Source organism: Malania oleifera, chromosome 3, assembly GCF_029873635.1.
Source record: "Malania oleifera isolate guangnan ecotype guangnan chromosome 3, ASM2987363v1, whole genome shotgun sequence".
Classification (NCBI taxonomy): Eukaryota; Viridiplantae; Streptophyta; class Magnoliopsida; order Santalales; family Ximeniaceae; genus Malania; species Malania oleifera.
In genome coordinates this window covers 73,013,483-73,027,589 of record NC_080419.1, presented here as the reverse complement: position 1 = coordinate 73,027,589, position 14,107 = coordinate 73,013,483, and the positions used below count along the sequence as shown (strand labels likewise).

The 14,107-nt window shown below is 35.9% G+C and overlaps 1 protein-coding gene across 2 annotated transcripts in view; it reads left to right on the top strand.

Moving 5' to 3' along the window:
- Positions 1–14,107, top strand: part of LOC131152270 (tryptophan--tRNA ligase, chloroplastic/mitochondrial) — a 55,457-nt gene that overhangs the window by 17,950 nt on the left and 23,400 nt on the right. The window contains exons 5-11 of one of the 2 annotated variants that reach the window (XM_058104047.1): positions 8,129–8,218; positions 8,307–8,429; positions 9,721–9,792; positions 10,112–10,224; positions 10,365–10,386; positions 10,494–10,559; positions 11,522–11,578. In XM_058104047.1, coding sequence (XP_057960030.1) covers positions 8,129–8,218; positions 8,307–8,429; positions 9,721–9,792; positions 10,112–10,224; positions 10,365–10,386; positions 10,494–10,559; positions 11,522–11,578 — 543 coding nt within the window. The remainder of the gene's footprint in view (positions 1–8,128; positions 8,219–8,306; positions 8,430–9,720; positions 9,793–10,111; positions 10,225–10,364; positions 10,387–10,493; positions 10,560–11,521; positions 11,579–14,107) is intronic. The other variant, XM_058104048.1, reaches the window with a different exon arrangement.

Genomic DNA, 14,107 nt, shown 5'->3' with positions numbered 1-14,107 from the left:
ACACCATCAATCTTTTGCGTTGCTGCGTTCAATTGATATCTCACAAGGTTGATCCAAGGACCTACGGTGTGATCCAACTGCGCGTTGAGCAACGTCTAGCATCCATTGAAACTCTTGGTAAATCAGTATCTATTTGAATCTTTACTAAATCTTGTTAAAGCCCTATCTTCAATATCTGAAGTTTCATATTTGATAAGCGTTTGCATCCATAGACTTCAATATTTCAGCTTGCTAGCTTGAAATCAGTTGTGGAATATTGCTATGCTAAACTTAAAATTTTATTCTTGAAACATTGAAATAACATCCTTGCTGCGTCTAACTTAATACCTTTGTGAAAGAACCAATTGGGACTAAATTTTGGACAGCATCATACACCCTTTCAAAATTTCCCAACATGTGAAATGTCCTTTGAGTTATTGTGTTTATGTTTGTTAATCTAATTCTTAATTTAAAGTGTTTCGAATGTATGTGCTTGTGAGGGTTGAATCAGTAGGACTAGGTCACCCTCCCCCGTCCTACATCACTAGAAAGATTGAAAAACTCATCTAGGGAGGACGCTTTTATTGTAGATTGGGCATAAATAGACATTATCCACAACTCCCTTAACCCTTGGCTTTTGATGGAACAAATAGTTAGTTCCATGCACACAATCCCAAATACTAGCAAACCTAGTCTCCTATAAGATCACAATATCCTCCAATGCCCTAAAATATGGAAGGGAAACTTATTCCTTTAACGTAGACTAATGCTTCCTCCTAAAAAGGCATCTCTATCTTCTAACTTGGATTCTTGAAGAAGTAAAATGTTAGGGAAAACCTTATGCTGTAATTCCTTAATCAATTTTTTTATTGCTTCCCTTAGCTTGTGCATATTTCAGGAAAGTTTCTTCACTCTAACACCCTATTTGGACCTAAACTTCTACTGCCCCTCTTAAAATTAAATGAAGAGGCCAAGTTAAGGGTTTGTAAACTTGTTCACTAACTTGACCACTACTAAAGATATACCCTTCATTGCTTCATTGGAAATCTCATGATGATTCCACCTTATATTGAGGTCATATTTGTTTCAAATTGTGTTCGCACCTTAGTTAGCAATTAGCACTTAGCAAAACCTTCTATTGGGCGATCGTCATTGGTCTTATGCTTTTGTATCTGTGATACATACAAGCAACTAGATGGCAACCTTGGACGGGCATGGTGATTGTCTCTGGTGGGTTGTAGAAGGAATTATGATAAACTTGGATTTGATTATGGAAGTATTTTGAATCTCAATATGATGTTGTGGTGGAATTGGATAGTTGTCAAAGTGGCATTCTTAAGCTAGTGATATATAATTCTTCTGAATCTAGATTGTTACTCGTGCTAATGCATAAATGTGGCGAAAAGATTATGACTCTAGGGAAAACATTAGGCAACTTACCGCCCTAGTAACTGACACTAAGTGAGCATCTTGAGGAGTGCTTGGGGGCAGGCTCTTGACACTTTTTTGGGGCATCTTGGTTTCTGCATGAGATTGGGAGCCCTATGGTTGATCCATTGGAGAATGAGGTTGCACATCATTCTTGACTTGGAGGTTGGGATGTGCACCTATGTTGGCCCTTGGATTCACATTTTTGTTTTGATTATGTCGGGTGTCCTAGGATCATCGGGTGCCACGCCCTAATCTAGACTAATCCCACGCCCACGTTTGCCGACCCCACAACCAACACAGGAGTAAATCAGATTTTGATTGTGGATAGCAGGGATTGAACTTGGGACTTATATCGGCAAGCGGCCCATCCCAAGCTCACCCTTGCCACTTGATCCAATGCCCGGGGGATGTCTCTCTTGAGTAGTGTATGGCGCCATTGTCCTTAGCTCCATCTTGGATGGTTAGTGTCATGTTCACTTACATGAGGATAAAGCTAAGAGTAACCTTAGTGCTTGTGGAATATGTGTTTTAACATTGTTACCGTTCAAGTCATGGTTCCTTGGTGATTATCTCAATTGGGGTCGAGGGCTGGTATGCCATGATACTTGATAATAGATCCTTGAGCATTTCTATGGATGAGGATGAGGATGAGTATGATTGGACAGGACTTGGTGTCATCTGTCACGACATAAGCGTTATTCTCTTATATATAGGGCAGATTAAGGCCAAAATGATACTTTGGGCCTCGAGATTCTTCTTTATGGTAGTTAGTATTATAGAGGGTCTCTCTTTGAGAGTGGAAATCGGATTGATTGTGTTGGCTTCAACTCTTTAGTTGTACTGGAGATGTGACATTAAGTGGAGAAATACCAATCCACCCTCAGGTGTGTCTTGGTTACTCTCTTCTTTTCAATGGTATTACATGTTGGGTAGTTTGGCTTAAGTCGGCCTTTGATATCCTGTTATGATGAAATGATGATGCTTGAGATTACCCTATTCTTAGGTGTGGGGTAAAAGTTTTGGTAGGAGCTAAGATGATTAAGACCACCTTATAGGATTTCTCCTATTTTGGTTGGACTTTTTGCATAAGTTTTATGGTGTTCTTGTTCCAATCATAAGTGATATTCTAGAATTTATGGAAATGGATGATCGTGGGAATTTTGTGAAAGGTGTCTTTCACTAAACTTAGAAAGTTCATTTTCTGTACAGAGAGGTGTGATTCTTGGATCTATAGGAAAGGAAAGGGTGGTGAAAACCCTTGTGCTACTGATTTTGGAGCCACATGAGTGCGGCTTTGTGTTGGTCATAGTGTTGAAGGAAACCTATTTGAACTCAAAGCGAATTGTGAATGTTGCGTAAAGTATTTTGTTGGAATTGGAACCCTAAGTAATCCCTATGTTCAAGTTTTGATGGGAATGCAGTTGGTGACTGTAACGCGCGGATTGACTGCTTGTGTGCCATTGGCTTGAGTGCCTTAGCTTTATTCTTTGTTGGGATTTGATTGCCAAAGGGCATTCGAGCCATGATTGCCAGGGGGCATGTGTGTAGTGTTGGCTAGAGGGCTTTTTGTGATTTTTTGCAGGTAGCTTCCAGTGCAACTTGGCTAGAGGGTAGATCTTTTAGTTGCCGAGAAAGCTTGAATTTGAGATTGGGAATGCCAATGGCAATGGAATGAGAAAGTCAGCCACGACAGATTGGGTTTGAGGTGGGAATGCTAAAGATCAAATGGATGTTTGATTTGATGATGAATGTTGGTGTCAATGCGGACTTTGAATCACAAGCCTTTAGATTTGAGTGTTGAATTCAAGCAGGCATTCTTGAAGGGTTACGTATTAGTATGAGGATGGTTGATGTCTGGGAGGATTGATCTGACTCTTGAATTGTGATTTATAGAAATATTGGGCACGTGTTGAGGAATTTGAAGATGGAAACCCTATATGGGGTTTAACGTGGGATCAAGCCTTGTTGTTATACTTGGTTGGAAGCCCTATCCACAACATTTTGCAAATGAAGTTTCCTTGATTCTTGGTCAACTTTAGGATTTGCTGTCGACATAAAGAAGGTGTTGGTATGGGTGGACCAAAGGATTGGTCTTGTACTTGGGAGTTTTTAGTTTTTGAGTGATAATGATGAAACAAGGATCCTTATCGAGGATTAGAGAGGTAGAAATGTTTGGGATGAATGTGTTTTTATCATCAAAGCTTGTTAAGTATGTTTTTGGCAAATGAATTGAATCAAGGTTCTTGGATGTTGTAGCTTCATTAAGGAATTGAATATCACAATATTGTTTTTTGAGGAAGCTGAATATCAATTCGGGTCTTCCTTGGGAGATGATTTTGTATTTGGGAAGGTTTTCCATGGGGGTCTTCTAATGAGATTGGGCTTATGTCTATCTTTGAAATAGTAATCAGATTGTGTGCTATGCATAAGATTAGTTTGGGGCCTTGTTGGTCCAAGGGTGTAGAGTATTGATTTGTGTTTTACCTGGCGAGGACGTTGATAAGATGGAGTGGGGGAAGATGTCACAGTCCTTCGTTCTTGTATCAGTGACGTTTGCAAGATGGCTTGTGTAGCCTTGGAAGAGCACAATGATCGTTTTGGATGGTTGTGGAAGGAACTTCGGTAAACTTTGATTATATTATGGAGATTTTATAGGATGTAATTTGAATGTCACTATAGCTTTGTGGTGGATCCGAACACTTGTCAAGGTGGCATCCTCAGGCCAATGATGAATGATTCTTTAGACCCTAGATGGCTACTCATGCTAGCTTGAGATGTGATGGGAATATATGACTCTAAGGGGAGCACCCAACTGAGCTTCCTACCTCCTTAGTGTCCTTTGGGGCACTAAGTGAGCACCTCAAGGGGTGCTTGAGGGGTGGGTTCTTGACATCCTTGAGGAGTGCCTTGGGATTTTACATGGGATTGAGTCCCATGGATGACGCATTGAAGAATGAGGTTGTGTGTCACTCTCGACCTAGAGGTTGGGTTGTGCACCCATGTTGGCCCATGGGTTTACTCTCGGGTGATGCTGTCTTGTACTTATTGAGTGATGTTGATTATGTCTCTTTCGAGCAGTGTATGGTGTCACTTTGTTTAAATTTCCATGAAATTGTCGAAATTTCTGTCAAATTTTTTGGTTTCCGTTAACCTTGAAATTGAAATGGCAGTAGATTTTCGATTTGCATAGTTTCCGTTGAAGTCTCAATGAATCATCTAAAATTTATCAAAATCTCAAAATTTTAGCGAAACTTGTCGAAATTTTAAATATACACTGAAATTTCCTCGGAATTTGAATAAAGGATTTAGGAGGGAAGTGAAATTTCTCTCTTAATTTATTTTATTTATTTTTATCGAAACAAAAAATTATTACAAGTGCTATTGATATTATATGAAAATATAAACTTATATCGCAATATTTTATTTAACCATTCATGTCTAAATTATTGGTAGAAAATGATTCATATAGCCGACCCCACTTAGTGGGACTAAGGCTTGGTTTTGTTGTTGTTGTTGTTGTATTCATGTCTAAATTATCATTACTTGTATAATAAAAATATTTAAATGATTTATGAATTTCATTTGTATTAACTGAATATGTTTCATGTACATAATCTTACAAATATTTATGGTACACATACTATATTACAACTTCTCCACTTCGTACACAACATAGATGTATTTAGCTTGTAATATATTAGTCCTAAAACTTGCATTATTATGTATGTTAACCATTTCTAAAGTTTCACAAAGAATTGCATGCTTTACTACTGATTTCCATTATTTTTTCAAATTGAAATCAAAATTGACATCAAAATCGAAATTTTTGTTGAAATTTTCATACTTTTGGAACTTCGAAATTTGAGCCGAAATTGAAATTTAAGATCTTGGTCACACCCTTTTAGATCTAGCTTATAGATTAATGGCAAGTTCATTTACACAAGAATATATGTGGTTAATGGTTCGTACATTTTTTGAGAATATTTTCTATACAATTTGCACAGATGCTTCTAACGTTTGGCTTTTCTATCCCTTGTATCCACCCTTGGTCTTAGTTGTGCTCCACCATAACCATGGTAGACAACAATCTTGGGCTTGTCGATTGAACAAGATTTTGAACTTATTTGGGATTTGGTCTTGAGTTCACATGCAAGACGGATGTCAGAATTAAGTTGCATGTTACAAACAACAATCGAAGGCATGATTGAATCATATACATGATTTTGTGGTTCTTGATCCATGGTGCTTTATGCACCTCTACCTTTTGTGCTTTATTTTGATTTTTTGTTAAATTAACCCAGCCAATAGGGCTGAACTCTAGGTTATTGTATTTATTTATTTTATGAAGGTTGTTATTGGCCACTGTCAACATTAGGTTTAGATGACCCATTTCCAACATTTGGTGACTTAAGAAAAGTGAAGTAAAATGAACCAACCTTTGTTTCCTTTACTTGCCCATTTTATTCATAACAAAGTTGCCACTTTATTTTAGTTTTTGAAAAGGTAAAATGATGGAAAACTTTCTTAGAAAAAGATCCAGTTTGGGAATACTATTGTGAATAGAGAAGGTAGACTTTCAATTTTTCTAATTTGAGATTTAAAAGGTCTAGCATCCTAAAGCACTCATTCCAAGAATGGTTGCAGCACTTACCTTATGTGAGTATGTGTGTCCCACTGTAAAAGTAAAAAATATGAGGAAAAGGTTGAAAGACAGCCCAAAAGTATGCTTGTAGGATTAGGTGGTTGACTGCTTGCAGAGGGCGGTTGACCGCTTCCGGCTGTTTTCTACTTTGTTTATTTGTTGAAACTCGAACTTTTTACCCTGTACCCCATTTGAAAAGACCTTCATAGAATTTGTACAGAGGCAGATACCCCCATGGGAATTTCACTACTTGGATGCCTTATCAAATTCCTCAAATAACACAAAAAACAAAGGAGAAAGAGGAAAAACAAAGAAAACACTTTGGGTTTTTTTAGTTGTGGCTGAATCTACAAAGGTAGATTGCCTATTGGAGGAATCAAGCAACTTGTAGTTCCAAAACATTTTCCAAAAACAAAAAAAAGTTTTAGAAAAATTTTTAGCGATCTTTTGAGAAACACTTGAAACACTTGAAGTCTTGTTGAAAAATCATTTGTTCTTGATTAGAAAACTGATTTTTTCAATGGAAACTTTGTAGAACAAAGACTAAAATCATGTTAAAACATTAAGAAAAATCCTTTTTTCCACCCTCAAGCCACGTCTTGGGTGATTGCTTTAAAAAATGGTTTTTTTCATTGTTCAAACTTGGAAAAGTATGGATTTTTGGTGGGAGAACCACAAATTGGTCTTGAAATCTATGTTTAAAAGACTTGGAGAGCATCCAAAAGTGACATCATGGGTGTATGATTTCAAGAAAGTTTAAAACTTTGCAAAAAACTTGAAAACTTTGAGAAAACTTGTGTGAATTCATCTTTGAAATGAGAGACTTGATTTTTATGGAAAAACCAGAGAAACTTCTATCAAAACAGCACTTAAACTCGACCAACTACACTCTAATGAGTGTAAAGACTTAAAAACACTAAAAATTCTAGAGAAAAACATGAATAAGTGCAAAAATATGCGCTCTTGGGATTTGGCGGTCCATCATTTGTAGGGGGTGGTCGATTGCTTGGAGTCGCAACGACTATTTCAAATATATGACGGGCGGATGACCGCATGAATGAACGGGTCGACCGCCTGCAACCCAAATTCAAGCAAAACATGCATTTTTTGGTTTTGAAACATGCATGTTCTCGTGGAAAAAGTAAAAGCATTCTAACTACACTAACATGCAATATTGACATGAAATAATGACAAAAACATGAAGCATTTGAACATGAACATTCATAAACGTTCATACACCTCACATACAAAACTTATTAAATCTAATGAAGAGAAGGGTTAGACATTGACCTTGTTAAAGAAAAATTACTGCTGTAATCAAGTGGAGGATCCTCTCTTTTGAAATCAAACGCAATTGCCTCCAAAACAAATGATGAGATGTAGTTGTCTCTTTCTTTTCTTTCAATCAAATACCCAATTTGATCCCTTTAAAACTCTTAGAAAACCTCTCCTTGCCCCTACTTGGACGTGCTCTTTTCTCTTGCCTAAATGGTCCTTTTATAAACCTCCAACGAAATGAAGGCAAAGACTTATTCAAATTTGAATTTTGAAAACTCAAATTCAAAATTAACTCCCATTAACTACCAACTACCAATTGCCAATGTAGTTGCTAGACATATGACACCATTGGGACACCTGGCATGCCCAAATTCCCTAGCCAATCATAAGGGGGCAACACAAAATTCAACTTTGCTAGGGCCTGGTTGGTTGGCTATTGGGGGCGGCTAATAATAATAATAGTGGGTAAGGGGGCCGGTTGACCGCGCCGAAAGTGGCCAGTCGACTGCCTTATGCTGTTTTCCTTCATCTTTGCATTTTTGCCTTAATTTTTCATATGTTCAGCTAGATCTTTGTCTTATTGGGTAAAAATGACTATCTACAGCCGCTATTGTATGGGGGAGTGGGATTGTGATAACTAGCTTCACGTACTTTTCTTGTAGAAAAATATATCTCTTGTCAATATAGAAAAATTATGGGCGGAATTTTTTTGAAGTGTAAAATTGCGAAGCTTTTGTGGCAGTCCTTGCTTGTTCCTTTACAATGAAATTTTACAACAAATTGAATTGTCGCTGACAGGTGACATTACCATATGATACTCAACAACTATGTACAGCAACAAGGGACACGGCAGCCATTTATTTAGCCTGTGGTGTGGACACCTCTAAGGTCTAGCACTGCTCTATTACATTGTCAAAATCTGCATTCTTGTAGCCATCTTATGACCAAATGCTAATTGGCTGACTTTGGTGTGCAGGCTTCCGTCTTTGTACAGTCTCATGTTCATGCCCATGTAGAATTGATGTGGTTGCTGAGTTCTGCCACACCAATTGGGTGGCTGAACAGAATGATACAGTTCAAGGAGAAATCCAGGAAGGTGGTACGTTTTTTTCTGTTTGACTGCTTCTTCTCATTCATACATTTAAAATTTTTTAATTTTGGCATGTTGTTTGTACTTAGAAAGTTACTTGTGCAGATAAGTTCATCCAATGGGCATGGGTATAAGACTTATCATTCTACATGTTTATAAAACCTATCATTCTACGTAGTAAGTTTCTGATTCTAAAATGTCGAGAAGAATCTAACCAATAGTGGGTAATGGTATATGTTGAAAGATATTTTAAAACATTGGAGGTTAGATGCTTGAACTAACTGTGGGTGTTGAAGACTGGAAGAGGGTCCAGGAGTAGGTTCAGGGGTATCACTGACTGTGGGAGGTTTAGAGTGTAGATGATGTTATATTTGGAATCTTAATTTTTATTAGGGAGGGGCTGGAACTAGTTTTTGGATGAACCATTTGAGTTTCTTGAGAGCTAGAATATGTCTCAACGTAGAAATGAGGTTTTTGTCATGCAATAATTGTGAATCTGACAAGATTCTAAGCAGGAACCAAAGGAATAGGGGGGATGTAGGGGAGCATCGAGAATGCAGGACAGACTTGTAACCAAGCATGGGAGAGTCAAGGGCTTCATGTTATTTTGTTTGTGCTCTACTAAAATCTAGTCTCATTGTGAGAAAGAATATGCCTTAGTTTATGCTTTGGGATAGGATCCAGTATTTGGCATTGTTGTGGGCTTTTGCTGCTGGCCGCTTCAGAGGATTGTCTTCTTCAGACATAAAGTGTGACTGGCAGGCAGTGCAGTTTTGATTTTTGCTTCTTAATTTTTTTTTTTTTAAATTTCAAAGGACTTCTTATGCTCTTTTTTGTACTCTCTCCTCTTCAATAAAATTTCTTCTTTTTTTTTTTTGTCAAAAAAGAAAAAGATTCTTAAAAATTTTGCTAGTGTCTCGATGTTTTTGTGCAAGTGTTGAGGTTTGATATAGATTGTTGGCCTGCACAACTTAACAGCTTAAGCTTTTTTTATTTATTTTTTATTTTTTATGTAAAGTAGTAATCTAACATTGTATCACTGCCATGGTTACTAGGAGGGTCTTGTTCCATATCCTTGGTGCACAAGTCCATTGTGTGGTTTTTAACAATTATCTTATTTCCTGTAATGGTGTTATTCATCGCCTGTTTGTCCCTTGAACTGCAATCATGCTGCAAGTGCAGGGGAGTGTTAAGGCTTGGTATACGTTATTAGCCCTCAACCTAACAGGTTAAGATTTTTGATATAGTGGTAATCTAACTCATTGACTGTAATTAGTTGTATTTTTGTTTTTGTTTGCAGGGGGATGAAAATGTTGGTGTTGCTCTTCTGACTTATCCTGTTCTGATGGCTTCTGATATTCTCTTATATCAGGTGGTCTGTTATTCGTGCTGCTTAGTGATGCATCAAAATTGAATTTATACTTTTCATATTCTTTATGTAATTTTTTACATTTATTTTTTATCATGGGCGCAGAAAAATCACAAATATTAGTCCTTGCTTCTTCAGCACATGTGATAAAAAATCCTGAATTCTTGTTGTATTACTTCTTTCTCATCCAATGCAGTACAATATATTTATATACAACCATCTCAATGTTTTGATATGCTTATTATCATGTCTAAATCTTCATGAAAAATTGATTATTAGCCTGAAATGCATGATTCTTAAAAATTGCAGCATGCCTCTGCAGTCTGATTTTGTACCAGTTGGTGAGGATCAGAAGCAGCATCTGGAGTTGACACGCGAGCTTGCAGAGCGTATTAATTATTTATATGGAGGAAGAAAGTGGAAGAAATTGGGAGGGTGAGAACAAAAATTGCCTGTCTACTTGAGCATATTAACCTAGTATTGTTTCATTTTTATTTTTCTATTCTGCTTTTTTTTTTTTTAAATGTTTCACTGCAGACTTTTGACTCCATTATTTATTTTGATTTTGATTACAGGCGAGGTGGTGCAATTTTCAAGGTGGTTCATGTTGTTTGATAGTTGATACCTTTTGACACCTTTCAGTAAAACTCATGAGCATATAACTAATGAGAACAGCTCTTGTCTAAATGGGTCTACTGATGTAGGTTCCTGAGCCTCTTATCCCTCCAGCGGGAGCACGAGTGATGTCCCTCACTGATGGCCTTTCTAAGGTTTTTAATATTCTAATTTCTATTTTATATGCAGATATTACTTATTGATGTTCTTTCCAAAGTTTAGTATTCTAAATTTTTATTTATAATCCTGTACCAGGATAGTTTTTGGGCATTATCCATAGCATTTTTTGTGATAAAATATCAAAAGCATTAGACACAAACAAAAAATAAATATAAGGCTATATACCTCTCCAGAGCCAGCAGGCCAGCATACACAGGAGCTTTGTGCACTGGGCTGCCCTTCTCTCTCTCTCTCTCTCTCTCTGCACACGTTTGTGTGCATGAGTGCAAGAGTGTGCATTTCATTTATTTACTTATTTAATTTTTCCTTTTAAGCTCAGTTTGGATCAAGGATTTTGTTTGAGGTAAAGAAAGGAAAATAAGGAGGAAATCCACTTCTGGTTGTATTTTCTTGCTATAACAAATGCTATTGAAAATGAAAAGTTGTTCTAAAATGGGTAAAAATCAAGAAAAATTAAATATTAATGATGCGTGGAATCAAAATTTTGTTATTTGCTATGTATTTAATTTCCTTTCTCACTTTCCTTGATAACCAAACACGAAAAAGTTGATTCTTTGATAGTTTTCTTTCCTTTCTCCAACGTTTTCTAAGTTTTAAATGAGGCCTTAAAAAGTTTCGTGCTTTGCTCAAGAGTGACTATTGGAACTGTTACAATTTTGCTTCTCTTTGCCTATGAGTCTTTGCCAGAGGGTTGATTGTCTCTAAAAGAAGCATATATATTGGGTTTTAGACAATCTTTAGTTTTTGCTTACCATTATCAATATTTTATGCCATGCGGGATCCATAATTCTGTGCATGGTAATAAGTTAAAAGTAAAAGTGTTCTTCACAAGATGGCGTTCTAAAAACCTGTTATTTGTTATTCTGTGAATATGCTTTTGTTATGTACTCATTCCTCTTTTTCTTGGGGTGGGGGGTTGCTGTTTCCTTTTTTGTAGATGTCCAAATCTGCACCCTCAGATCAATCCCGAATCAATCTTCTTGACTCAAAAGATGTGAGTGGGCCCTTCTTCTTGTCTTGACATGTCTCTTTTGAATAATTTGTGCAATTTCCATAACATCTAATGATTTGGTAATCACATATATTTTCAGATGTAGCCAATATATAGTAATTAAAAATATTGGAGATGAGATGAATGTCTCATGGTGTGCATACAGTGTTTTTAATGTCATGGACAGCTGAAGCAATTGCTATATGCTTATCTATTTTGTTGAAATTGGGAATATAAGTCTTATTCTTCATGTCTAACTGTGCCAACTCCCTTATGGACTAACTAAAATGAGTAACTTCCATGCTACTTGGCCAATTTTACAGAGTCTTCAAATATAAATTGATGAGCTTATTCAGTTGACTTCATATTTTCTGTGAATATCATGATAATTCAGTCTTCATACAGGATACTGAGTCAGAATTTAGCACCCTGCCTAATAAATGAGATCCCTGATACACCTCTAATTTGGTGCATTTGTTCAATTCACTTCTTATGATAGCAATGAAGTTTCAAGGCAGTTACATCTTTTGAATGATACATGTCCACTTGCTAATTCATAAGGAGATAAAACACCTAGTGAATTACTGTGAACTGAAAAGCAGCTGATTGAGGAATTAATTTTGGTCGAAGGGTTTGAATTGCGATGAAATATGCCACACCCCTTCTGCACTCAGGTTTGTGGTAGGCCAGTGCCTGAGTGACTTGTATTGTTTGCTTCCTGGTGAGCTGGGAACTTTATATATCACTGAATAATTGTTATATTATGTTGGCATCAGCCCATTTTCTGTTGTAAGCAAGAGTTTCTCTCAGTGATTTTTATTATGCCAAAGCCATTATCAGCAGCTGTGAAATTAGTGTTTACTAGAGCATCAATATCTTTTTATCTTCATTTTGATAGGCCAAAGTGTATTAGTAACCAGGATAATTTCTTAGCTACCTCATGATTTTGAATCTATGGAGTTTTCTATAGCTTATGGAAATTAATTCCTCTTCTGTTGGTAATCAAAGTTAATCAAACTTACCCTTTAAAATTTGTGGACTTTATAGACAATTTTTGCCTTTAATTTGTATAACTTACATAACCCTCCCCAATGTAGAACAGATTGACTGGTTTTAGCTGGAAATCTAAATTTAGAACCATGGTTGTTAAAATTGAGACCGGATCGTAGGATCATATGATCTTACATTCATACTTTACTAAAACGATTGTTATACTACATAGTATTGAAATTGGTAGGATTGCTGAAGGATCTTCGTAGGATTGATAGGATCGGTGGGATCAATAGGATTGTAAGATCCTACGTTCTTTCATATTTTTAAAATAATTTTTTTATAACCTTGATATATTTCGTTTTGTTTTACTCAACATTTTTCTCCATTAAGTCTTTTTATGATACTAATGGAGAAATGGATGTTATATCTGTTGGTTGGAGCATCAAGGTGATAGGAATGCTTTATTAACTAGGGTCAAAGTTGTTCTGAAACAGTCCAATGCTTGTGGATGAAATTGAGTTGGAAGATTATCATAGCATTTTAAACTATTGATACCATTGTAACCTTCATAATTTTGTTGTTACAACGTACAATATTGTTGGGTGTATTGGTAGAGAATCTACATTTATTTTATTTTTTTATTGAGGAAAATGAAATTGTGATTAGGTTGATTATATCTAGTTTTTATGTGGAGATACTAAATAGTTGTAAAGTGAATATTGATGTTGATGGCTGCTTCTTGGGCAGTGTATCTGTTGATACTTGATACCCTATAAGGAAAAGAATCCCGTGTGAGATGTGTAAAAGGACCAAGACATACATATGAGGTTGTAGCATGGTCTTAAATTATCACAAAATTGTTGAAATTTCTGGTTTCTCTCACCCTCGAAATCAAAATGGCAGTCGATTTCTGTCTTACATAATTTCTGTTGAAATCTCAACGAATCATCCAAAATTTATCGAAATCTCAAAATTTTAGGAAACTTGTCAAAATTTTTGCTATGCAATGAAATTTTCTCGGCATTCAAATGAGAGATTAAAGAGTGAAGTGAAATTTCTTTCTTAATTTACCTATTTATTTTTATTTGAAGAAAAGATTATTACAAGTGCTTTTGAAATTATATGAAAAAAATAAACTTACAGGAACATTTTATTTACCATTCATGTCTAAATTATCATTATTTGTATAATGAATAATATTTAAATGATTTATGAATTTCATTTGTATTAATTGAATATGTTTAATGTATGTTATCTTACAAATATATTTGATACACACACTATATTACAACTTTTCCACCTCATATACAACATAGATGTATTTAATTTGTAAGATATTAGTCCCAAAGCTTATGTTATTATGTTTGTTAACCATTTTTAAAGTCTCACAAAGAATTCCATGCTTTACTATTGATTTTATTTTTTCAAATCAAAATCAAAATTGACACCGAAATAGAAATTTCTGTCGAAATTTCCATACTTTTGGAGTTTCAAAATTTGAGTCGAACTCGAAATTTAAGCCCTTGGGTTGTAGGCATC